Source organism: Lissotriton helveticus, chromosome 6 (assembly GCF_964261635.1).
Source record: "Lissotriton helveticus chromosome 6, aLisHel1.1, whole genome shotgun sequence".
Lineage (NCBI taxonomy): Eukaryota > Metazoa > Chordata > Amphibia > Caudata > Salamandridae > Lissotriton > Lissotriton helveticus.
The window spans coordinates 600248319-600276094 of NC_136067.1; the positions used below are offsets into that span (position 1 = coordinate 600248319).

The window sequence follows — 27776 nt, forward strand, 5'->3', positions numbered from 1 at the left end:
GCGCAGCTTTGGGGGGCGGCTCGGGCACCCAGGTTTGGGAAATGGATGGAAGATCTAGATTGGTGCATGTTTCTGGAGAAGTCTGTGTATGTCTCGAGGGGGCGACCCCAGAAATGGGTCAAGATATGGAGCGCATGGAATACATATCCTGGGGATATCTGTGAGCCCCCTGCACTGGAGCCAACGACTGTGGACCTGGATAGTTCTTAGGCCTGAACTTTCTACTATCTGTCAAGTACTATATGACACCTAGAAGTCAATGTTGGAACTTTGCGATTGTGGTCTCTGTATTTCGGTCACTGTTTAAATGTGTTTTGTTTCAATAAAAAAAAAAAAAAAAGTCCAAAGATATGGGTACAATAAGACTGGCTCGTGCGAACTATAGGCTCAAGCAACACACTGTCAAAAGGGATTGGGAAGAGGACCTGTGGCAGGATCCTAAAGTGGCGTGCTCTGCAAAGAACCCCAAACTTTTCTGGGAAATTTTTAAATGGGACAGTAAAGGACATCGTGAGAGCCCTCATAATAATGTTGACTGAAATTCTTGGGTTGACTACTTTAAGCCCCAATATGCCAGTAATGTTACTGGTATTAGCGAAGGAGCTTTCGTTCATACTGTGTATAAGGAGCCTATCTTCTCTCTGGGAGAAGTGGATAGGGCATTGGACCACGTCACTGAGGGTTGTGCTACCGGCATGGATGGTGTCCCCGCAGATCTATTTCTGAATAACAGAGGGCGTTGGCGATTATATATCTTGTATATGGCAAATGCCATAGCCCAAGGGATGGAAGTCCCTATCTCATGGAAAGGGGCAGAAATAGTGCCGGTGTATAAAAAGGGTGACAAATCGCTTGCAGCCAATTACAGGCCAATAAGTTTAACTGACTGCTTACAAAAAATCATGGGACGGCTGGTTTTGGGCAGAATCCAGACCTGGATGGATAATGATAATATTTTGAGCCACCCCCAGGCTGGTTTCCGCCCAAAAACAAGTACCATAGACCAGGTTTTCCGGTTTATCATGTTATATTGGCGTACCGTGGTCCTGGAAAAGGGTACCTTGTATGCCGTTTTTGTTGATCTAAAGGCGGCTTTTGACCTGGTCCCACGCAATACATTATGGAAAGTCCTAGCGGGGCTGGGGATGGCACCTGAATTGCTGAGCTTGATTGTCCGCCTACATGAGGGTACCTTTGCTCGGGTTCGGTGAGGTCGCCAGGGGGAGGTTACGGAGCCCTTTCCGGTGGAGCGGGGAGTGAGGCAAGGTTGCGTTATGGCGCCAACCGTGTTCTCGCTCTTTGTGAATGGGGTTGCGGACTTCCTCTCCCTGGTCCCGACTGATGCCCCTGCGATGTCTGGTGAGCGGATCCCGATCCTCATGTTCGCGGGCCACACTCTCATCATTTCAAAGACTCCGAGTGGACCCCAGCAAGCACTGAAGCGTTTCGAAGATTTTTGTCTGGATAGGAGCTTAGAAATAAACACGGCAAAAACCAAGTATATGGTCCTGACCGGCCGTAAAACATGTGGGACAAATAGACCTTTCAGAGGGTTGATTAATATGAATGGTTCCCCGCTGGAGTGGGTAGATGCCTTCACCTACCTGGGGGTTACCCTTCAGAGAGATCTGGGGTGGTCCAGTCAATTAGATATTGCGGTGCTAAAACTCCGCCAGCAGGCAGGTATCCTTTTGAAAAAATTCACCTCTTCAACAACAAAGCCCATCAGCCCCTTATTGGAAGTATACGGGATGAAGGTGTTAAGTTCGGCCCTTTATGGAGCCGAACTTTGGGGATTTGAAGATCTAAGAAAGCTAACGCTAGCAGACAATGAATAAGTACCCCGTTAATACCGCTAATGTGGGATCTTTGAAAAAAGGCGGTCCAGGATCTTGCCTTTCTGCGGCCATTACTTTACTGGTGCCGTCTATGGACCACAGAACTACAGCATTATGCTCAGGGCCTAAGGGAGATAATGGCTAAGGATACGTGCCAAAGAATACATTGGCTGAAGGCCATTAGATCGATACTTTTCAAACTGGGAATGAGGGATCTATGGGAGGACCCGGAAAACGCTGCATTCCCCTCCAAAAAATTATTAAAAGAAAAGTATTGGGAGATGGTGATTACAGAAGAGAGGACAGAGGGTCTCTCCTCGCACTTAACAGGTCGTTTCATGGATGTCAAGGCCCAACCAAAACTGGAACAATATTGGGACATTATTGGGAAACAACAGGATCGCAAGCTCTATTTTCAGCTTAGGGTAGGCGCACTCCCAGTAAGATCTTTCACAGTGAAATGGGCAGGCAAAAATGGTAACGACAGATGTCCTAAGTGTGGGGAGGAACAAGAGTCACTAAGCCATTTTCTACTCTTCTGTCCCCTGTACACTGCCCCCAGATCAATGTGGATCAAGCCTATATGTAAACTGCTTGGGATACATAGGCATGGTGAGGCTCTGAGAATCATATCTACAGACTACAGAATTGGTGTATCACAGCATCAAGAGAAGAGAATGGAGACTGTACAAGAGCCAGCATTGCATGAATTCACAAGTTGCTACAGGCATTGGACTCTATGTTCAGCCTGCTTCTTGGGGAGAAGCCGTCACTTTGAAATGCCGTCAGGATGTAGTGATCCTCTTGAAATGCAGACAGGGCAAAGAGAGGGCCGCTGCCATGTAGACTGGGAGATGCAAATGTCCGTACTTCTCAGTGGCAGTTTGGATGGACATACTGCCACAAGGGTCTAGTTCCTCTAACTTCTTGGTGTCCTGAGGCATCTCACCACCTGGATGGAGTGAGAGGTCCAGTGTTTGTGTTTGTCTTCCCTAGTGAATCGCTTGGCACTGATCTGTCCTGACCACATGGGGAACAGGAATACGGGCATGGAATCATGCTACTTCTCTGGGGATATGGACATGAGAAACCAGTTGCCAATCCTGCTTTTAGTGACTGTATACCTTTTCAACACTGGCATACTATAGTTTTTGCCCTTGGACACTACATTTAGGAATGTGATGTTCTTTGTATCTGGATTTCCAACAGTAAGAGCAAGGGAAGTTCTGGTGGACCTAAAAAAGGGTTTGCCAGGCTTGATAAAAGAGGCAACTTAAAAATGGGATCTGTATTCATGTACGAAAGATGGTTTTACAGAGAACTTATTATTGACTTGGTTTGGGTGAGAGGTGGCAATGGTAAAGTGCTCCAGGGTTAGCCAGACTAGATTGCTTGCTGTATACATCTACAGAAGTTGTTTCCCATCCCCAGCACACCACACTGTCTTTCATGGTCTGCAGATAATAGTGGCTTCTTTCTGTAGGGTGCATAAGCAGTGGGCTAGTTCTACAGCTGCTGGAACCTTAGAATTTCGCTTTGACAGTTGTAGTAAAAACATTCTTGCATTAAATCTGACTAGAAAACTTCTAGGCATTACTATCTGCAGAGAACCCCAATTATTCTGTGCAGACGTGAGAAAATAGCTGAGACTGTGTTCCACCACTTGATTGACCCTCTCTGTTACCCATCAACTCTGTTGGGTTTGGTATTCCCCCGGTGTACCTCTCTCTAGGGATAAAGATTACTTGTAGCGGAGACTATATTCCACCACTAGGTTGAGCTTCTCTGTTACACATCGACTCTGTTGAGTTCCGTATCCCCTCCGTGTACCTCTCTGTAGAGATGAGGATAACTTGTAGCTGAGACTTGGTTGAGCCTCTATGTTACACGTCGACTCTGTTTGGTTTGGTATCCCCTTTGTGTACCTCTTTGTGTGGATAAGGATTACTTGTGGCTGAGACTGTGTTTCATCACTTGTTTGAGCCTCTCTGTTACACATCGACTCTTTTGGGTTTGGTCTCCCCTCCATGTACCTCTCTGTAGGGATAAGGATTACTTGTAGCTGAGACTGTGTTCCATCACTTGTTTGAGCTTCTCTTTTACATGTCGACTCTGTTGGGTTTAGCATCTCCTCTGTGTACCTCTTTGTAGGGATAAGGATTACTTATATCCGAGACTGTGTTCTATCACTTGTTTGTGCCTCTCTGTTGCACGTCGATTCTGTTGGGTTTGGTATCCCCACCGTCTACCTCTCTGTAGGGATAAAGATAACTTGTAGCCGAGACTTGATTGAGCCTCTCTGTTACACATCGACTCTGTTGGGTTTGGTTGCCCCTCCATGTACCGCTCTGTACGGATAGGGTTACTTGTAGAATATTATTCTCCAATTTTTTGACTGTATGAGTTATAATCTGTCCCATGATTCTTCAGAGGACCACAATCAGGTTCGAAGCTACAGTGACATCATACAGGTTTGAACTATATTGGTTACACCTCACCAGACACACTTCTTTGCACATCTTCCTGCTGTCTGAAAAACTGCCATTACAGGCAAAACATCTTGTACCTTTGAATTGTTTAAACTGTTTGTAGTTCACTGTTTGTACGTTTATGACACACAAGCACTGCACTATCACTTCACTACCTCACATGTATAATACATATCCCAGCATCTAGATCTTATATAGAGACATTATATTCATTGTTGTATTTAACATTTTTAAGAGTCAAACTATTATGTATCCTGACATCAGCTGTCTATTAGTTACTCCTTAGTTGATCCTACTAAAGGCAAATTATAGTTAAATTACCCTGAAGGAACTCCTTGTCACATTTGTATATTGGCCAGGTTCCTAGGTGCACCTGGCTGCCCCTTGATGTGTTGTGTATAGTTCGGAATGTGAGCCAATTGTAGTTCCTATAACAGTGATTTTCTTGTCCGGGAAGCAGGGGATTCCTCCGGCCACCGTGATGGTACAATGGCCTGCAAATATGGTGTTTAGAGAACGTTACAGGGATGGAGGGGGCAGATGATGTTTGCTGCAGGATTCTTAAAGGTATTTCCTTGGTACAGCCAAAGGTACGAAATGTGTTCCTCCTTCTCCTCCTCCTCCTCCTCCTCCTCCTTCCACGGAGAAGTGTGGCTCACTGGTTAGAGGAGGCAGACCTGGAAGCAGAGGTCAGCCCGGGACCAGGGTTCAATTCCCGGCTCGGCGGGGTCTTGAGTCCTAAAATGTCCATGGACTCGACAATTCTCGCTCCGGTGCCTACTCGATTCACGGGTTCACACTCTGCGACTCTGGGCAATAGCTTGCTTAATCTCCACAACGGCCCCTCGCGGCGGGATGCCTGGCTTTCACCTTGCGGATACCCTGCCGGGGTTATCTCACAGGGAAATACCAGGACGGGTTCCCTAAGCAAGTGCTTAGAAACCGCTCGGTGATTTGCGCTATATAAATTCCTGTACATTTACATTTACATTCTATCTTACCTTTGGAACAGTAGGTCTCAAAGTTAGTATAACACACGAGTTGATGGCACGGAACAAACATATTTTTGGTCCAGGATTTTGAGCTTCAGTTTTACTTGCTTAAATTGTAATATAGCATTCATTTAAGGTAGGCAGAAATACAGAATTCTGATTTTGTGCATATGAATTTTTGTCTGATCCTCCAAAACTGAACTGACAGCTTATGTACGTCCTCACATGAAAGGTCAGGGAAGAGATGCTAAGCTTCTGAGGCAGATCAGTAGTAGAGTTTGAAAGGAAAACATGTTTGCTGTAAAAGAATGGCCTGTCTCAAAGGTAAGGCCTGGGTCAAGTAAAGGAGAATATGAGGCATAGGCTTGTCAATAAGTATTCTAGGAATATTTTGCTGTCATCATCTATTCCTAATTCTCTAATGCATATGGATTTTACCTTTCCATTATTTCCTTCTTCACAATCATGTTTTGGGTACATGTTTTGGATGCAACAAACCTATTACAATGGTTAGCTTTTCCATTCCTGATAATTCCCAGTTTTGTTTAGTTTTTTTTTTAACTGTTTTTATTGTTGCATGTTCATAACACATTTGCAAATGTATATACTCGTCGGTGTAGCTTCAACATTCAGCCACAACCAACCGATATTGCAGTTTTTATTTTTAATGTTATAACTATTAACTTAAAAGGACACTGATTGGATAGGTGGCACTGAGCATTCTAGACATTATCATATTATTTAGAAGCAAGATGGCAATAAAGGCTTTCTGTTCTGCGGCATGTGTGCTCCGCATCTCAGCCAGGAGAGCATGGAGAGTCATGGGGCCTTCCCCGTTTTCACACTGTCCCACCTCCCATCCACCCCCTATTCCATGTCATCGTCTTCTCCTGAACTATCAATGTCGTCCTCCTCTGGCAGAGGCTCGCACAGATCCCCCCTATATGTGTTCCAAGGTGACCATATTTTGTTCCATTTACGTGGGTTGGATCTCTGCTGATATACCGCCCTCTCCATCACCATCAGCATGTCCATGTTTCCACACCATTGAGCTAGGGTAGGTGTTTCTAATGCCCCCCATTTCTGCGCTATGTCGCGCTTTGCCAACATCATTCCGATAACCACCCATTGCGTCCCATGTGGTGTCAAGTTGTTCGGGCCCCACACATTTAGCAGACAAACCCTGGGGTCAGGTGTGATGGGGATTTGTAAAGTCTGGGCTACAGTGCGTGTTATTCTCCGCCAGTAATCCATGATGCTGGGGCAAGACCAAAGAGTATGGAACAATGTACCCTGTGCTCCGCATTGTCTCAGGCAGTATGGGTGGTCAGCTCTGTGGATTTTGTGTAGCATAGTGCGTGTATAGTAGACTCGGTGTAATATTTTAAATTGCACTAGCCTGAATCTCGCCGAAATACCGGCTTCCCTGGGTGATGCCAGTGCAGCATTCCAATTCGTCTCATCTAACTCCCCTATCTCATCCTCCCAGGCCTCTTTCAATTTTTGCAACGGGTCGGGCAGGTTGTTTATTAGTTTACGGTAAGTGAGAGAAGTAGCTTTGGCCTCCATGTATTCTGTAAGCAGTCGGTCTTCCAGAGGAGCCGACTCCGGGACATCAGTACCAGGCTCTATTGCCGTCATTAACGCGTGCCGGATCTGTATGTACCTGTATGTTTCAGTCACTCCCATTTCGTATTGTTCCCTGAGGGTTTCAAATGACACCACCCCGTCCCTCGTCCACATATCACCCACCGCGGAGATCCCGATGGTGTCCCATTGATCAAAGCCCTTGCTGTGCCTTAGATTACCCAGGACCTTGGAGTCCCATAAGGGTGTCAGGCGTGTAACCACACCCTCCCATTTCAATCGTGTCTGGGCTTTATGCCATAGTGTTACAGTGTGCTTAGTTGGGCCGCTCAGTTTTCTAATCAGTCCTTTGTTGTAGAGTGGGGCCAAAAGGGTGGCAGTGCCTAGCTGCTGTCTGTCCGCCAGGAACGCCGGGTCATCATGCGGTCCATGTAACCATTGATTGATCACCTTAAGGTGAGCTGCCGAATAGTACAGTTCCAAATTTGGGAGGGCTATCCCCCCACTGTACCAGTCCCTAATCAGTTTCAAATTTGCTACTCTCGCTGGTCTGCTTCCCCATAATAGGCCCGACAGTTGAGTCGATATCTGTCGGAAGAACGATGATGGGACCGTCGCTGGTGTATTTTCCAAGACATAGAGGAAACGGGGTAGTGCCATCATCTTGAAAAGTGCTGCCCTGCCTAATAAAGTTAATGGGAGGGTTTTCCAGTGTCGCACGTCTGTTTTCAGCCTCTCGAGCAGTGGCCGTAGATTCAGGTCCTGAAAGGTCGCGTGATCACGTGTAATATGGATCCCTAAGTACCTGAAGGAGACGCTCTCCACTATTAATGGGCAGTCCGCACTCAGGACCGGCAGCGTGCCGTATAGCACGTAGAGCACCGATTTTGTCCAGTTGATTTTATATCCTGAGGCCATCCCATGCCTCTCACGCAACGCCAGCAGTGCCGGTATACCCACCGTTAAGTCGGTTAGGTAAATTAACATGTCGTCGGCATATAATGACACCCTGTCTTCCCAGTCGCCGCCCCACTGTATGCCCCGCAGCAACCGGGTAGTCCTAATGATAGTAGCTAAAGGTTCCAGCACCAGGGCGAACAGCAGCGGCGAGAGTGGGCAACCTTGTCTCGTACCCCTCGCTAATGATTTTTCTCTCGAGATGCGGCCATTTGCCGTCACTCGCGCCACTGGGTTTTGGTATAGCAGCTTAATCCACGCCATGAATTTCGGGCCGAAACCCATATGTTCTAGAACCGCAAAAAGGTAGCGCCATTCTACCAGATCAAACGCCATTTTGGCGTCCAGCGAGAGGATCGCCGCCGACTCCGCCAGCAGCGCAGCCCCCAAAATTACCCCATGCAATCGTCTGAGATTCATCGCCGTGCTTCTGTGCGGCATAAATCCTGACTGGTCAGGATGTATTAGGTGCACTAGATGAGGCAGTAGTCTATTGGCCAGTAATTTTGCCTAGATTTTGTTCTCGGCGTTAAGGAGGGATATTGGGCGGTACGACCCGCAATCCTCAGGTGGTTTGCCGGGTTTTGGTATCGTTACTATAGTCGCCGCACGTTGGTCGGGCGGTAATTGTCCCCGCTCTAGACTGTCCTTAAACATGTTAAGTAGGGGTGTGGAGAGCGTCTCCGACATGGCTTGGTACCACTCAGTCGGTATCCCATTGGGACCTAACGCTTTCCCTGAGTGTAGTGCTGCTATAGCTATCTGAATCTCCTCAGCGGTCAAGTCTGCTTCTAGTTCGTCTATGTTGTCCTGCGACAAGGTGCGAGTGGGTACTCCCACGAGAGACGCTTCCGCCATCTCCCGGGTGACTTCGACTTCGGGGGTGTATACTGTCTGAAAGTGGTCTGCCAGGAGTTCGACTATCAGCGATGGGTGGGTCTGTAACACACCCGCATGATCCCTTAAGTGTAGTATGGCCCTTTGTCCACCCCGTTTCCTGTCCAACCAGGCAAGGAGTCTACCGGCTTTATCGCCCACATCGTATATCCTGTGTGTTGTGGTCGCTATACTGTCCATCACCCTGCTGCGTACATGGTCGGTGTGACGCTGCTGGCACAGCTGGAGCGTGTGCAGCGTGTCCCTTGTCGGGTCAACCTCACGGTCTCTATTGGCCTTGGCCAGTTTGTCTTCAAGGTCTAAAAGTTCTTGTTTCTGTGTGCGCTTATGTCCCGTGATCGCGGAGATGGCCTGCCCTCGAAGAACCTTTTTGTAGGCCTCCCATAAGATAGTGGGAGACTCTACCGTCCCCTCGTTTTCGGCAAAGTATGACCTCGTCCCCTTTTTAAGCGTTTTAGCTACCAGTGGCACTTTAAGGTACCCCGGGTAGATCGGGAAGATGCGTTTTCGAGTCTGCTCCGGGTTGGAGAGAGCCAGCGTCAACGGGGAGTGATCCGAAATACCCCTCGCCTAATTTGTACGTCTTCGATAGTGAGGAGGCCGCGCCCTAGTGTTAGGAAATAGTCGATCCGTGACAGGCTGTCATGGACCGCCGAGTGGTACGTATATTGCTGATCATCCGGATGGAGTTGCCTCCAAAGGTCCATCAAGCCCTGCGCCTCCAGGAAGTCATGCAGCCGGGAGGGCCCGGGGGACTGAGTTCGCACCGGGAATCTGTCACGTGTGTTGTGTGCCACTGCGTTAAAGTCTCCCCCCAAGACGAGATCTCCCTCCGGTAGTTCCAGCAGAAACTTCCCCAGTTCTGGGAAGGCGACTGCGTGCAGTGCCGGCAGAATATATGCCGAGACTACATTCAGCGGCCTCCCTTCCCACTGACCATGTGCAGCTGCAAAACGTCCCTGCGTGTCTATTTTCGTGGACTGGACTATGAACCTTGAGGAATGGTGCATTAGGATTCCTGTACCACGGGACCCCTTAGTGAATTCTGAGTGGACAATCATACGGTATCCTTTCCTGTCTAGGGCCCGTGTAGCTGTGCCCGTTAAGTGTGTTTCTTGCAATAGGACCATGGCTGGACTCAATCTACGTATACCCTGCAGTACCAATCCCCGTTTGACCTTGTCCCCCAATCCCCTCACATTCCATGACATAAGGCACAACGGTGTCACTTGCCCCAGCCCCGAGTCCCCCCTCTCTGCCTCAACCCGTGTGGTGCGTGTCATAGCTTCTGCGGTTGAATGTACAAGTGTGCCGTCCCGACTGAGTTCGACTGAATTGCCAGATTCCTGCTATATTATGTGTGTGTGCCATGTAGTTCCAATCTCGACCAGTGTAACAGTCCCTAAAATGCAAAACCTCCCAACCCCAACTCCCCCCCTCCCTGCCCCCCTGCTAAACGGACTTAGAACTGCCCGCCCCCCCAACTCAGCAGAGTGCCTGATCCCATCCCAAAACATAGTACTTGCACGCTGGGGTGAAGGACTCTCCGGAGTCGGCGGCCCCCCTCCTTGGCCACGGAGGTCCTCCGCCCAGTGTCCATGGCGGCACGCCCGGTCAGCGTTGCATTCGGCCTAGAAAGGCAACATTGAGAAGTCAGTGTTCTTCGTTATCTTCCGTTTCTGGAATGTCGTTCAGAGGTGAGCGTCGGTCTGCCTCCCCTCCGGATGCCTGGGAGCTCGGACGTGATTCGCTGTTGCGGTGCATGGTCGGCCTGTTAGAACGGCGCGGTTGGGTCGCCGGTCTCCAACCCTCCAGCCAATCCTGTGCTGTCTCCGGAGTGTCGAAAAACCACGTTTTATTATCCGCTACTATCCTGAGCTTGACTGGAAAGAGCATTGAGTAAGGAATCTCTCTGGCCCCAAGTTCTTTCTTCACTTCGAAAAAGGTTCTCCTCCTCCGCGCGACTTCCGCCGTATAATCCGGAAAGAATGCCAGTGTGGAGTTTTGGATTCTAACGGGGGGCGAGTTCCTCGCAGCTTGTAGGATCGCATCCCTGTCTCTAAAATTGAAGAGGCGAGCAATGATTGGCCTCGGGTTAGCGCCCTGTTTCGGGCGACCCCCGGGAACCCGGTGCGCCCTTTCCACTGTGAAAAAGTCGGAGAGACCCTTTGGTCGCAGGTTTTGTTTGATCAGCTCCTCTACATAGAGGTCCATAGCTCTTGTGCCCTCCGATTCTGGAACCCCTATTATGCGGATGTTATTCCGTCTCGAGCGCCCCTCCTGATCATCCAGCTTGTCACGCAGGTCCTTGTTCTCCTTTGAAATCCGTTCCATGCTTATCTGCAGTTCTGAGACATCTTCCACCAAGGATTTGGTTACTACTTCCATTGTATTCACTTTCTCGGACATTTTATGGAAGTCCGCTCGTATTAGAGTTATCTCGGTTGAGATCGAACCCACTGTCGCCTGCACCTGAGCGAGGGCCCGCATCACATCATCCAAGGTTGCTTTCTTGCCTCCCGCCGCATCCACGGTTTTGCTCGTTAGTGTTTTTGCGTCTGGTGAGGAGGAGGGAGCCTTATCATAGGCGTATCTTTCAAGTCGGGCTTGCGCGGCTCCACCTTTCGCCCCTTTACCGGCCATCCTGGTGGTTACTTCCGTCGCGGTCCTCAGAGGTATGTCCGTTCCGGTCGGAGTCTCTAGTGGTGTTGAGGCTATTGGGAAGCCACCCCTGTGTAGACCCCTTCGGAGTTGCGTGGGTCGACCGATCACGACAGCCACGCTGCTTAGCCAGTGGTGGGTGTGACCCTCGCTGCTCGTCGCATTCAGTGTATAGATTAGTTGCGATCTGCAAAGCGAAGTTGTGTCGTCTGGTGTTCCGCTGTGTCCCTCCAGTCACGGTTCCCCGGTGCATGCAATCCGAGACGGTGCTGTCTGGGGGGAAGGCAGCCCCTGGGTGTCGACCCCGCCGCTTCCCCTGCTGATTATCAATGGCGGGCGCTGCTTGCGGTATTCACAGTGTTTATGCTGGTGTCACCTCGGCCACAGCAGTGAGGCAACCACGAGTCCGCCCCCGCAATGTCGTGTGTAGCGCCTCGGTAACCCACCTCGCCTTATGAGGATCCGAAGAGTAGTTGTGTGTGCACTCACACCCCGGCGCCGGAGTCTGTGGCACCGCTGTACACCTCTGCACCCAATGGAATGCGGGGCTCCGGGATGTCAGGTCCGGGTCTGGGAGATGGCGCCTTCAATTTAGTGGCTGGGTCGGGGTAAGCGCCGGCGTGCCACCGCCTGTAATCGCGCCACTGCCGCCCGATATGTGTCCCTTGTTCAGCACCCTCCTCTACCGGGTAGCCCGCGGTCTGCGGGATGACTCCTTCTGTCCTCTGTCGGTGGCTGGGTCTCGCGCAGGCTGGCACGGCTTCTATACTTTCCAGGTCCCCGGGCCTCTCAGCGCTCGGCGCCCAAGATGGCGGCCCCGGCCCTGGAGTCCGCAGGGTTATCTGCCTCCTTTTGCTGTTCGAACGAGTACCCGATGTGCGCCGAGTCCTTGCCTGTGACTCCCGGCCCTTTGCTCCTGGGTACCTCTAGTCCGGTGGTGGCTCCGTCTCGCCGGCCCCTCCGTTGTCCGAATCTCGTCCACGAGTGGGCGCTTCCGGTGGTGTCTCGCCCAGCTTGCTGCACTTCCTGTCCGCTCACCGCTCCAAGCAGCTCCCCGGCTCCAGTCTGTTTTAGTGGCCTGAGCGGGCTGTACTCCGAACTGCACTTCTCGCCGCCAGATTCACGTTCCGCCGGTCTCCGTTTGCGCCGCCCGGTCCTGGGCGTCAGTACCTTCCCGTAGGTGATGGTTGTGAGCCGGATCAATAGTCGGATTGTCAAGGAGGCCGCTTCAACCGCGGAGCTCGCCTTCTAAGCTGCCGCCATCATTGGCTGCTAGCCATGCCCCCTATATAATTCCCAGTTTTGATGCAGACAGGTAATTTATCTATGTTTCACTCTGAGGTAACAACCTGTTTTCCGCACCGAGAACATTTGCTTGCATTTTAGTGAATGTAAAGGAAAGGACTGCTTATTTGGTGTCCTGAGAATGATGTATGCCGGGGACCAGAGGATATGGGTGTTTAATATTAAGTCTATATCATTTAGCATTGTTTCCTAGTCTTTCGAAAATTTTGGGCAGTGCCAACATAGGCGAAGTAAAGTGTCCGTGCTACTGAAGCCTCTCCAACAAATTCCCATGCTCTGTATTTTTAGACAACCAAGAGATCTTCCAGATGTGAATCCAACTGATGCCAGTGTACCAGCTTTCATATCAATCAGTTTTTCTCCACTCTACCATATATCTGAGTTAGGAAGCCTGACAGTGGGCCACAATGTTAGGGACGCCTAGTCAGCCCTCCACAGTTATCAATTTGTCACATTTCAGGCAATTCACAGTTTGTTTCTGACCCAGCTTATTGGTCTACGGATGCCAGATGCCGGAGAAAAGCGATCGGACAACTGTGCCGAGGCGGACAAAGAGGGCCTCACAGCCCGTAATCAGATTACTTGATTTTGTAGTCTGTTTTTGTCACTTGTGCAGCTGAGCAGGTTCTTGTTGCTGTTAATGGTTAAAGCCCTGATGAAGTTCAAGTTAAATTAAACGAAACAGGTTGGCTGGATGTTGTACATTGATGCGGAGACTTGTATTTGTCAAAATAAAGGAGAAACCATAGAGGAACATTTGTCCGTACACATTTTCTTATTGAATCTGGAAAAGAAGCTCTGTGGTGCACCGTTGCACCAAATGACGGCAGGTGCATGAATCGTTGTGCACACTTGTATGAAACACTGATAAATAAGAAACGAAATAGTGAAGTGCGGCTGTTCTAGTCCGAAGTGGTTTTGCTGGTTTATAGATGTCTGACTTTTTTTAATATGAGAGAGGTGGGGGAAACTGTGAGATTGTATGGGAAGTACTGAAAGACAAAAAAAAGATTTTTGAGAGTGCGGTTATCTCAGCTGCCGGAACTCTGCCCAGCCAAGATATGGGACATCATGATTTCCATGTTCATAGGTCTTGATAGATGGAGTTTAGTAAGTTTGTGTAATTATGGTGAAATACAGAATGTAAGGATGCTGTAATTTGGATCCCCAAATAGTCTATGGAATGAGGGGCCCAAGAGACTGGGAACAGAGTCTTAAGGAAGCCTTCTTGTACTCGTGGGCCCGAAAAAGATCAGAATCTAGGTTTGATGCAGATTTAGGGAGAAGACCGAGACTTCCCCAAAATGAATCATCTCAGACACCATCCCAGCCACCAAAGAGTGCATTGCATAGGTGACGGAGACCAGCACACCATCACGCATATTTACAATTATCTATACCTTTTTGTTATTTGACTACTTAGAGATCCGAATTAATTCTCACCCTTCCAGCCACTGTCTCCGTATACAAGACAAAGAGTAAGGGATAACAAGCATTGGCATAGCCAATAGGTCTCGCCTTTGGGACCTTATTCGTGTTTAGCCAGAGATATTGACTTTGCCTATTTCTTTAAGCTGTGATGTACAGAAGTCTGTAGCATGCTGAAAAATTATAATAAAGAAGTGTCAGAAGCATTTTTGTTACCGTATATATGACCAAGAAAGCATTATGTACAATTGAACAACCATATTAAAAAGTATTAACAATAAATAATGTATTGAGGGTTTTTTTGTCCTTTCAATGCTGGCAACTGCTATCTGCCTGTCCCAATGGTTGCTTGTTATGGTTATGTTTGTTATAGGGGGCATAAATAACAGGACGGTGAAGGTTGGGAAATAGTACCTGTATAACAGTCAGTGAGAGAGCCAGTTAGTTAGTCAGTCAGTTATTGAGAGAGAGAGAGTGAGAGTCAGTCAGAGAGTCAGTCAGTCAGTGTGAGAGAGAGAGAGAGAGAGAGAGAGAGAGAGAGAGAGAGAGAGAGAGAGAGAGAGAGAGAGAGAGAGAGAGAGAGAGAGAGATAGAGAGAGAGAGAGTCAGTGAGTGAGAGAGTCAGCGAGTGAGAGTCAGCGAGTGAGAGTCAGCGAGTGAGAGTCAGCGAGTGAGAGAGTCAGTGAGGGGGAGAGTCAGTGAGTGAGAGAGAGTCAGTCAGAGAGAGAGAGTCAGTCAGAGAGAGAGAGTCAGTCAGAGAGAGAGAGTCAGTCAGGGAGAGAGTCAGTCAGTGAGAGAGCGAGTAAAAGTCAGTCAGTGAGAGAGAGAGTCAGATAGTGAGAGTGTCAGTGAGAGAGAGTGAGAGTCAGTCAATCAGTGAGAGTCAATGAGTCAGTTAGTGAGAGAGTGAGTCAGTTAGTGAGAATTAGTCAGTCAGTGAGAGAGTCAGTCAGTGAGAGAGTCAGTCAGTGAGAGAGTCAGTCAGTGAGAGAGTCAGTCAGTGATAGAGTCAGTCAGTGATAGAGTCAGTCAGTGATAGAGTCAGTCAGTGATAGAGTCAGTCTGAGAGAGAGTCATTCAGTCAGGGAGAGAGTCAGTCAGTCAGGGAGAGAGTCAGTCAGTCAGGGAGAGAGTCAGTCAGTCAGGGAGAGAGTCAGTCAGTGAGAGAGTCAGTCAGTCAGTGAGAGAGAGAAAGAGTCAGAGAGAGAGAGAGAGAGAGAGAGAGAGAGAGAGAGAGAGAGAGAGAGAGAGAGAGAGAGAGAGAGAGAGAGAGTCGGTCTGTGAGAGAGCGAGTAAGAGTCAGTCAGTGAGAGTCTGAAGTACAGCAGCAGCTGTTGAATTCAGGGGTTAAAAGAGGTGGTTCCTGTCAACTATGCCCTATTTCATCTCATGCTAAATGTCAGGCCATATAACTGAAAAGTGGTTAGATTATGAATAATCAATGAGGCAATAGCTGCGTAACCTTGTGCAAACTTTCAGCGAAATTCTGCACCCCCCTTCCATAGGGCGCACCACTGAAGCTACTCCTTTTGAACAGTGGGATTTATAGCAGGGTTACCTGGTCAGAAGTAACTGGGCGAAAACCCACACATTGAACATGGCAATCCATGCATGGACAAAACATAGTACTTTCCACAAATATAACCATAAAAAAACAACAGCTGTAATGTCACACCACACCTCTATCCCCTCTTAATTATACCTCAATATAAGCAACATGAAAAAACTGCCCATGCTCCATCTGCCAGCGGTCTACTGCACTGGACCCATAGAAAATTTTGCAAAAGATTGGAGAGGGAACTTTCAAATAGCTAGGCTATTGCTTATTTTGAGGAATCCTCATACGCAATAGCCTACGGGTTTCGTTCCCTCAAAGACTGTTTCATCAGGGCATGAAAATATGTAACTGGAAAATCCTACATGCAAAAACCTTTGCATTCAAGCAGATACGCACAATTCATAGTTAACACAATAGCTAAACACAGAACAAATTACAAACAATTCCTTTGGTCCGATATACGAGAAGAAATGTATGATTGTACACAAAGAAATATTGCATAAATTGAGGATTTTAGATTTGAAATCATACCTCAGACATATTCTTGTGTGTACTTGGGATATGGAATATGCGCACCACACATGAACATGCATGACTGTGCCTCCTTCGCATTGCAAATTGCCTGCTGTTAATTTATTCTCAACCAGATGCAGATGCTAGAAGGCTTTCACTGTTGGGTGATGTGTGGGGGCAGTGTGGGGTTCTCTACAACTTATCTAGGCAACATCACTTTCTAATAACCTATTTCGAATTTTTTCCTAGAAAGCCAGAGTTGCGACGCATAAATCGCTAGCGCCCAAAAGCGGCTGCGAACGCTAAGGCAAAAAAAAACACCAAAAAAAACCCTCCACAATAAATAGGGAAAGGAGAGTTTCATGCAGAAGCGCGCGCACAAAAACTAGAGGAAAGTATGCGAAGTTGGCATGCAGGCGGGTGTGGCTGGCTGGACCCGCACTGAAAATATGTCCTTCTTCTGGGGCACACTAACAAACAGAAGGGCCAGCTGGCTGCCGCACACACACAGAAAGTAGGCCTCGGCTTAGCCTGTAAATTTTCAAATACCTGGCATTTGCCCCCAGCACCCAACCCTCCGCACACACTCTCGCCTTCTCTAAATAAACAAGAGCCGCCTTTGTTTAAATTAGAAAAAGCCATCTTGCGGGGTACAATTACATCATCAACAGATTTTTTTTCTCCTTTTGGTTTGCTGTATCAATCATGCATTGCTCAGGGCCTGGCATGGAAGGTGGGCCTCCTCTCTTTGTTCAGCTCTAATCTTTGATCTCAGGATTCATCACTCCAGACCTGGAGCACGGACAGCCATTCACTGCCTGTAAGGGAGGGCGTGTACTGTACACATGCTAGCAGGAGAGTGTGTGTACACACGAGAATGAGAGGCAAAGGGAAAGAATGAGTGAGTGTGTGAGAGAGACCCGTAAACGGGAACAAGAAAAAAAACCAGCGTGTTTACACAACGTAAAGGGAACAAAATCCACTTAATATGCGCGCATGCCACAGCAGAGCTGAGAGTGTGTATAAACACACACACAAACGACGACATAAAATAAGCTTAATCCCTTGGGTGCTCATGACGAGGTCAGCTCGTCATGAGCTACGGCGCTCTGGTGCTCATGACGAGCTGAGCTCGTCATGACCTCGCCCGTTCCGTGGATCGCTCGCACGCTGGGCTGATTTCCCTGCTGTGCTGAACGTTCCATGGGAACGAGTGTGACCATGACGAGCTCAGCTCGTCATGAGCACCGGAGCGCCGGTGCTTATGACAAGCTGACCTTGTCATGAGCACCGGGGCGTTTACGCGCACCCCTTCCCCCCCACACCCTCCTGCCCCCTGCCCCCAGCACAGCGGGGGAAACAGCCCCGCACGGAAGGGGTTAAAAATAGGGGTAAACAGATAGTAAATGAAATAGTGACACCATGAGAAAGAAGTACAAGCAAGACGAATAAAGTGCTCCAATACCTTCGGGTCGTGTTCGCGCTATATAAATCTGCAAAAAAGAAACCGCCATGAGAAACAAAAGTAAAGTCTCTTAAAGGAGCAAGAGGTGAGCCCGTGAGTGGTGCGCGCTCGCTTGGGAGAGCAGTCTTCACTTTCAAGCACTGCACTCGTGCTTGTGGCGCGCCGCTGCTCGCTCCTGCAAGGTGGATGCTGCCACAAGCACGAGTGCAGTGCTTGAAAAGTGAAGACCGATGGCTAAAGGCTCTCCTAGAGCAGCGAAAGCGCGCTACCTGGGCGAGACCTAAAAAGGGGGGAAGCCAGCTTCCTACCTATTTGTATTGAGAACTAGTACAACAGAAACCCTTTCACCCTGACTCTTGCCTGGGATTTGCCATATTGGCAAAATACCCATGTGCTGAACTTGGGGGAGAATGCGTAATGTTTGATACTCTGTATCGATAGATGACAGCAGTGCATTCTTTTGGGTTCTTTTAACATTGCCAATAATGTGCTGGACTTGTTTTGTATTCTAAGTATTATTTGGTGTATTATCACTATCTCCTGTTGGGGGATGAAACACAATTTATTAGTGTCAATTACACCAACCAATATGGTATTCAGCCAGTAGGCTAAGATTGTGGTGAGCAATTTCGTATCTAAGTTAAGCAAATAGATTGGCCTAAAGGAGGAGCATTGTGTCATTGGGATGACTGTAATTACAGCCTGTAACAAAGAATTTGCCAAAGTTCTGGTGTCAGCAAAGAAATTAAAAAGTCATGTCTGGATGCGAGTGGGGGTTGGTGGGTAAGAGACTTTAGAAATAATAGAGGAAGTACTCTTTTCCACAACCTGGGAATACCACACACCGAGACAGGTGGTATTGGAATGCATCTCCCTGTCTTTAAAGAAAAACTTCTTCCAGTACGAGGATGCGTACTATTTACAGAGACACGGAACGAGTATGGGGAGCACTTGTGCCCCCAGTCTAGCAGGGCTGTATGTACATCACCTGGAATCCACAAAAATTCTAAACCACCAGAATCCTTACAGACACCATGTGATAACATGGAAAAGATACATCGATGACATTTTAGTCATCTGGAGAGGTGACCATGACTCAGTCAACCAATTTATGATCTGGCTGAACCAGCAGGACCAGTTCCTCAGATTTACCCATACAGTTTCCAAAGAGAACCTAGTTTTTCTTGATTTGAACATCTTTCCAATGGGTGAAAAACTCGAAACATGCACTCATTTTAAGCCCACAGCGAAGAACAGCCTACTTCTTTACAGTAGTTTCCACCCGCGACATTTACGCGACAATCTTCCCTATGGGCAATTCCTCCGCTTGCGGCGGAACTGCAGTAACGTCAGTGACTTCAAAACACAAGCTGGTGAACTAAAGTGTAAACTTCTTAATAGAAACTACCCGATACCCATAGTCACCAAAGGCCTCAAAAGAGCCCGCAATAACAACAGGGAGGCACTACTGGAAGACGCCGTGATAAAAGAACCTGATTCACGTCCAATCTGCGTAACGACGTACAATCCCAACTCGAACCGCATCACTAAAATTGTGAACAAACATTGGAGACTGCTCAATTGTGGTAAACTTAATTTTCCCAAACCTATGTTTTCACATAGGAGAGGAAAGAATTTGAAGGATCTGTTAGTCCACACCAGACCAAAGAGGACTGCTAGCAACGAGCCCCCCAAACTTGCAGCAGTCAATGGCCACCATCCATGTGGTTCATGTGTATCATGCCAGTACACACGTAAAACCAAAAACATCACCTTCTCCAACCAAACTGTGTGGGAGCAACGTTCCTTTACTAATTGCAATAGTCGCAATGTAGTCTATCTGATCACGTGCCCCTGCAGAAAATAATACGTGGGCATGACTAGTAGACCAGTCAAGATTCGTATGGGCGAACATCGCAGCAATGTACGCTGCAACAAAACAACAACTAGAATGGCTGCACACTACGCCACAATGGGCCACAGCTTCCAGGACCTTGAATGGACAATTATTGAGGCCTTCCCAAGTGACAAAGACCTTTTGGCAAAAGAACAACGCTGGGTGTTCCGTCTTGGAACACACCAAACAGGCCTCAATGATGATATTCCTTGGTCTCAACTCCGCCTATGACTAATAACCCAACCCTTTTTCTAGCCCCCACCTCTTCCATAAATACCACATCCCAACTACCTTCAAAGTAATGAATTTTCCATATGCTTCAGTATACAGAGATGTATTAACATAGCTTGTTGCACGATATCTGGTTAAACACTGAAGTTTAATGGGCCCCTTACGCTGGATTTACTGCCCACTGATGAATGCACACAGCGAGAAGTGTCCCAGGATGACACCACTGCGCATGTGCAGCAACTCAGGGATAAAAGGAAATTACTGCGCAGGCGCGCACTGTAACTGAAGCGTCCGAGGATGACACCTCCGTGCATGCGCACTAATTCAGTGACGAAGAAATGTTACCGCACATGCGTACCCCTACACTGTAACGTGTCTCTAATATTATAACTATAGACCATAACGGGGACTGGAAGCGTTAGCAACTAAGTCATCTAACAACAACCGGGCCATATTCGAAACGTTTTTCAAAGAGGTCCGCCCACACCACCAATGAGGTAACAACTAGTCCATCATGGCCGCCGCAGTAATATGGTTTCAGACCCTTCGACAGCGGCACACCGGTATCGCTAAACGAAGCAATTATCCAATTATCTTGTTCTTGCGATCATATAAATAACCCGCTTCATTACCACGGAAGCCACGGACGGAGGAGGAAGCACAGCTGTGCAGGGGGTTCAGTAAGTACGGCATAGCCGAACGAGGAGGATTACTGTGGGACCACAGTTAGGCTCTTGTCACTCGAATCCTTGAACACCTCGAGAGGCGGAATTTTGGAAAAATATACTATGTTTCCTTTTTGTCCCTCCTTTCTTGTCCATCTGCAGTTGGACCCTTACATACCCTTCAGTCTAGATGTGGCTCATGGGGCATTGACTCCTTCAAAGACAAAGTATGTATTCAGTACAAACTAATGACATGCCTAACCTACCATTTAAGTGTCATATGTATGTGTGTGTGTCACTGTATGTTTCCCAAAAAAACTGCGATTTTGGTGTTTCTCCCATGAGAATCTCCTCACACCACCTAGGATCCAAGTACTTTAGCTAGCATATATGTATGTTTGTCTCTTTTTCCCTCACAGGCAACTTAGAGATAAGCGCACTTGGGATCCGCGCATTTATAACCACCTGTTCTTGTCTTTTCAGGCATACTACATCAGCAATACTGATAGTGGTAGGAACTGTGTAATTATAATTGTATAGCTACACACATTGATAAGACTTTTTTCTTTATACTTTATTGTAATATACACCTTATGAATATATAATTTTTTTGTGGTGTAAACACTAGTGAGTGACAGGGGGATCTTCTCCCGGTCCTGACGAAGGGGCCTGGTGCCCCGAAACATGTTGACCCACACAGAAGAGTTAGCCCATAACCTGCTAAATTTCTCCGCATCACCTTTATTTTAACTATACCAGCCAGTGCTTATTAAATAATTTTTCTTATCACTAGGCCAGGTATTTTTTAACATCACTTTTTGTATCACTCCTGACCTCACTGACACTCACTCAACTCACATAGCACCCCCACCCTAAGGTGCTCCAGCGTAGCCGCTTGTCGCAGCACTGCCCCGTCCCGCAGCGGGATGGGAAGGCCCCGATGATGAAGCATGACACCAAGGGCCCTTTTGGTGTGTGAGGGGTATTTTAACCAACAGTGTGTACTCCATCAACAACAGGATATACACTGACTCCATACGAGGTGGACCCTATTGATTCTTTGAACTTCAGTAAAGAGGAGGACGTGCCCACCTAGGTGCCACCCAGCACCACCTCTTCACTCCCCTTATTTTGATTTTTCTTATTGTGAATCATTGTCTCCCATTATACTCTCCCTCTTTGGACAGGTGTAGCTCATAAACGTACCATGTATTTTACCGGAATACATTGGGAAGATGATCTTTTTCATATCTTGAGACCAAACAATGGAATCTTTCCCATCTACAAATTTAATGTACCAACACAACCTTAGGATAAGAAAGTCTATTGATGACATGACATTTATGTTATTTAAATTTGAGAAAACTTCATACAACTGTTCAGCATCAAGATGTCCTTCTTGAACTGTGCACTTTATTTGCACACAAGTCTGTCTTGTTTACTGCCCCGAAACAGCCAGTTTAAGCATTAGTTTTCTATGCCTAAAATAGGACTCTCGGGACAATAAATACAACACCCTGGACATTTATATTTTGAAGTTGCCTGCAACCTGACATAGAGGGAACAAGTCAGGAACCAACTAAAGTGCTTTATATTCTAGTCTGGTTGCAAGGATTTCCTCTGTCAACTGTCACTGTGGAAACCAAGGCATGAGGCTCATTGCCTAGATTAACAGGAATAATTTGTGTTCACTTTTCGTTAGTTGTTCATATGTTCTGCATTGTCTCATCTGGATTGTTCCATAGGGTCATCATTCTGGCTGACAGTGGATGCAGGATAAGTAGCTATATTCAAATAAATATGGTGCTACTGGGTTCTGCAGGTAGGTATGCAAGCAAATGAAACAGGCTAGATTACGATAGCGAACTTTGCCCCGTCCATAGACGTTCAATTATGCAACATAAACAAGTATTTAAAGGTAAGGTATCTCCAAACTTACCTCTTGAGCATTGAATCGTAAAATTTCCTTCATGTATGTTGGCAACAATGTCAGTAAAGTGTAGAAAGTCCAGTTATAAGAAAAATGTGCTACAATAATTGCCCAAAGTGGCAAGGATGTTACCATGGCGCCACATGGTATAGATGTTTGTGAAGAAAGCTGAAAATAAATTAGAACACACATAGTAGGTTACACTCTGGAGCTAAACGTTTAGAAATTATTGACACCTATTGTAATTTTGCTAATGTAAACGCCAGAGTAATGGATGATTATGCAATTACAAATAAGGATTGAGTAGATACCCTAGTACACAACTGTAATAATCATTTGTAAACCCAATAAAAAAAAGATACAGCAACTTCATCTCTCCAGAATCACTTCTTTAAAGTACTAGCTGGCAGATGCATCAAGCAAAATACCTCCCGGTAAAATACCGAATCGGTAAAACAGGCCGTTACCGAACGCTAAACCTGAAAATGCCATGCATCAACCAAAAATCTGATAAAAATAAAGAATCGCTAACAACATCCCCTCAGTAAATTACCGAATCGCTAATCAGACAATCGGAAATAACGAACACCAAAGCTGACCACGGTAATACCGAATCGCTATTAAAGAATCGCAATGGAATGCATAAACAATCGCTAATACCGAAAAACGCCAAAATCGCTATTTAGCATGAGCAAAATAAGGGGAATCTGAATCAGGAGGAAAAGTTTATTGAAGGACAGGAAGAAAAAAAAATTCTCTCAGCAGGTGCTGACAATCAGTAACCCTTCACATATGCCCTGGGAAACCCCACAAGTCATCCAAAATGGCTGCCCTCTACGTGCTTGCTAGGAGGAGGAGGATCAACGCCCAGGCTCAGGGCAGGAGGATGATCCAGGACAGGGTCTTCAGGGTGCGCATCACTTTGATGGGGCAGACTGAGGAACTGGTGTACGATAAGTACAGACTCAACCGTGCCATGATCATGCGCCTAATAGCAGATCTGGAACCATTACTGCAGCATGAGACCCGTAGGACCAACGCCATACCAGCCCATGTGCAGGTCCTATTCTGCCTGCACCTGCTGGCGTCTGGAAGCTTCCAGGGGGTAATAGCTGAGACTGGAGGCGTGTCGCAAAGCGCTTTATCACGCTTCTTCCACCGGTTCTTGGAGGCCATGCTGACATTCATTAATCGCCACATCACCTTCCCCACAACCCCCCAGCAGGTGACCCGCACCAAACGGGAATTCTACCAGGTGGCACAATTCCCCCATTGATAGGGTGTGTTGACTGCACGCATGTCCCCATCTGTCCTCCATCAGCCACCGAATACATATACCGCAACCGGAAGTCATATCGTTCTATCAATGTGCAGGTTGTGTGCAATGCTAAGTACATAATTACGGACCTTGTAGCCCAATTCCCCGGGAGCACACATGACGCTTACATATTCCGTCACTGTGGCCTCCACAGGCGCCTGATCAACGGTGAATTCGGAGAGGGACACCTACTACGTACATATTGATGCATCATCATCCACTCCGTCCCCACATGTAGAATTGCATTCATGCTGATGACCTTTTGTCTCCCCATCCTGCAGGTGACAGCGCTTACGCATTGCTTATATATCTACTGACTACGTGAATATCTACTGACTCCCTACCTCAACCCAGCTACACCGCAAGAGCAGCACTACAACAGAGCACACATCAGCACACGCAATGTGGTCGAGCGTACTTTCGGCATCCTCAAAAGTCGCTTCCGAATACTGCACAAGACTGGAGGTGCCTTGCAGTACGACCCAGTGACCTGCTGCCAGATCATAGCAGTCTGTGCCATCCTGCACAACATCGCTACCCGCAGGGGGATACCCATAGAGGTGGAGGGAGAGGATGAACTACGTGCACAGCAATCCCCCCCCCCCCCCCAACACCAACAGGCGCATGTGCCCAATACAGCAGAAGGGCAACGGAGGCGGACATACATCACACAGCATCATTTTTGAGACAGGTAAGAGAGTGCCTTGACAACAGTAATTGATTTGGAAGGGTTTAATGGAAATGAACACCTGACAGGTGCCGAAATATGTAACTCAAACATGATGCAGCTGCAGTAGAAGTCAAACTTAAATTGTCCCTTCCCAACACGGGTGATGCATGTGGCACTATAATTGGGCCATGGTTACGTCACCATGGATAGTCTGACTTTGCCACATGTCTACTTGCGTTTGCCGCGTACCCCCAGTCTCTTGTCCTGTGACTCCTCTGCTTCTCCACGATGAGTGTCAGTGGCAGTTGCGCTGCGCACACTGCGCCTCCTCCCGCTAGTCTCCGGCTCACACTGGAGGCTGCCTCACTCCCCTCTTCCACTCCCAGACTGCTGACACTGGCTCACCCAGGCTGCAGTTGCTCCACTGCAGTGGTCACCCTCTCAAGGGCCTTAGCCACATCCCCACAATAATGCCCTAGGTCCACTTGCAGGGACACGGACCTGCGGGACAGCACAGATGTGCTGTTGCACAGCTTATTGATGGCCTTGTTGGTGGAATTCAAAGCGAGCATGACCTGCTTGTGACGCCAGCGCTCACTTTGTTGGCCTGTGACTATGTCACGTGTCATTTCCTGCAGGCAAAGCTTGATCTCATTGTTGCCCGCTGCAACGGCAGTGGTGTGCTCACGCACAGCGTCAGTCATGTTGCCTATTTTGTTGCACAGTTTTGTCATGGAGAGTTTCATTGCACCCATGTGTCTCCCCTGCAGGCGCTGGACACGCAGCATCCGGGCCTCCACGTCTCCGTACCCTTCGGACGGATCCACTTGTCTTGCTGCTGCCCTGACCAGGGACACAGCCCTCTGTCTGACCCGCTGACGTGCTGCAGTTTGGGTGGTTGGTGTGACGACAGCCTGGCGTGGGACATTTTGGGGTGCTGAACTCTGCTCCGACTCCATCTCGACCAGGGAGGGAACATCTGCCCTGCGGCTCTGCGGAGTTGACCGCACTGGTGGTGGTGGTGGTGGTGGTGTCTTTGGCCGCGAGGATGGCGGTGGTGGTGGTGTCTTTTTCAGTGAGGATGGTGGTGGTGGTGTCTTTTTCCGCATGGATGGTGGAGGTGTTGTCCGCGGTGGTGGTGAAGGGGAGGACATGGGTTCATGTCCCTGTGAGCACTCCGCATCGGTCAGCACTGGTGACTCCGAGATGACGAGGCGGTCACTGCCGTCAGAATCCATGGGGGATGCATCTGTGTGTGAAACAGTGCATAGTTAATATAAATGTATTGTATGTGGATATAGCATAGTTGTCTCTAAATAAAGCTGTTTTTTGTCAGACATATGGCCCTTTGCTGCTGTATTCATTTCATTCACCTCTGGGGTCAGACATGCACTTATTCATGTATTGACTACAAGTCCCATGGTGCAACACTGTGGTGAGGCTATGTGTTTGAGGCACGGCTACATGTGCACTGGGTCTGGCATGGGGGAGTGGGCAGGGATTGACTACACGCTGCATTGCTACGCTGCCATGCATCTTACCTTGTCCTCCTTCCGCAGTACCAGAGGTGTCCAGATGAGTGACCCCCACAACAGCTTCCAGCTCTATGGTAGACTCCACTAGGTCCTCCAGGGCTGTGTTAGGTGTCACTTTGGATGTGCCCCCACCTGTGCCTGCAGCATCCTTGACCCTCTGCGCAATCCTCTCCTTGGCCCTTTTACGCAGGTCATACCAGCGTTTCTTTAAATCGTCGATGCTGCGGTGGGTGACTCCGCAGGCATTGACCTTGTCCTTGATGCGCAGCCACATCTTTCGTTTTTCAGCCTCAGGCCCCTTCAGCGACAACTTCCCAAACAGTTTCTCATTGTTGCTGGTCACACACTCTATCAGGATTTCGAGTTCCTTGTCTGAGAACTTGCGCTTCCTCTTTCTGTGTGGGTACTTTCCCTGCTGGGGGGCCTCCTTCTCCATCTTGACCTGCTTGCCTAGTCCTGGTTGCTGCTGGTTCAGTCTGGCTCCTCAGCTCCTGTGCTCTGCCTCCTCCTCTGAGCTCCTCGGGCACAGAATGGAGCATGGACTGTCCTACTTCCTGGTTGTGATTGTAGTGTAGTTCCCATAGTCCCAATAGGCTCTGCGCATTGGAATAATATCTCAGTAGTGTAGACGTAGGACTGAGGTTAACTAGGTCTCTACTGACTATATTAGACTTAAGTTTTTTGCCAGCTAGCTCAGAGTTCACTAGAAACTTTCTCGAATAAGCAAGGAGGAGTTGAACCTCCCTGGATAGACAAGAAGGGATTTAGTTTCTGACAACCATAAAACATGACAACTTTGCTCTCCCTGAAATAAGAGTGTATCTCTAGAGTCTTGTGAAAACAAAAGACAGCTATTTCACTCAGTCAAAGGTGCGTACTTAGTTTCACCAGATTGCAGAGAAAAAGAGAGACGGGCGTTTTCAATAAAAGGTGTTATTTATTGAGCAGTCTCTTTCCTCATACAAGAGAAATGAATTGCTACAATTGCAATACTTATAGTTAAGTAAAGTGCATACAGTAAAAGCAGGATTATGAAATAATACTGTAAAAGCATGGATATGGTTTCTTAGCCATATGATACTTTAAAATGGATAAAATAGATACATACATATATACATTGACTAATCGTACTCAACTGGTGCTTCTAGCTACGCCTACCCCGGTGTACCTGACCTAAGCCTAATACATGGGAGGGAGTAAGTAAGTAGCAGTTTAAGTTAAGTTTGTTTTGCCAAGAATCTGACTCAAGAATTCTCTGTAAGGGTTTAGTCAGTTCAGTACCTGGGTATTAGAAGGCAGGAGGGCTGCTATCTCTCTCTCAGGACTCGGTATCCCAGTCACCCGCAAGGGTAAGCTGGAAACGCCGAAGGCTGGATTTCTCTGCAAGAGAAAAGACAGCGTCTTTCTCAGCGCGTCAAAAAGGGAGGGGCAGCGTCCGTGGGCCCTCGCATCAGCTGGGCTCTTCGGAAGTAGATAGCTGCTCTGCTACAGGATTACCACTGTGTGTTTGCTTAAGGCAACGTTGGTATATTTATACCTGAAAGGTGCCGGGTTTGACGTAAGGCTGGACATAAGACGTCAATAAAGATGTCACTAAGAACTGGTCATTCTTACAGTGCTTTACAGGAGTGCTCGGACGAAATCAAAACAAAGCAGCAGGGATTTCCCAGGTTGCTGGAGGCTTGGATTTGTTTAAGAACTCGGTGTGCTTTCTAGGGGGCTGGAGGAATAGGCTTGCTTAATGTGACAGCATGCACTATGACTGAATTATGAAAAGGGTTTCTATGCCGTTGTAGGGATATTATTGATTTATAACCGGACAAGGGCAAAGAATAGGAAT

The 27776-nt window shown here is 47.8% G+C and overlaps 1 protein-coding gene across 3 annotated transcripts in view; it reads right to left on the bottom strand.

Moving 5' to 3' along the window:
- SLC17A5 (solute carrier family 17 member 5) overlaps window positions 1-27776 on the bottom strand; it is a 418561-nt gene that overhangs the window by 165915 nt on the left and 224870 nt on the right. For 2 of the 3 annotated variants that reach the window (XM_078648061.1, XM_078648060.1), the window contains exon 7: window positions 22423-22581. The exons of the other annotated variant lie outside the window; for it this stretch is intronic. In XM_078648061.1, coding sequence (XP_078504187.1) covers window positions 22423-22581 — 159 coding nt within the window. The remainder of the gene's footprint in view (window positions 1-22422; window positions 22582-27776) is intronic. 3 annotated transcript variants of the gene reach the window in all.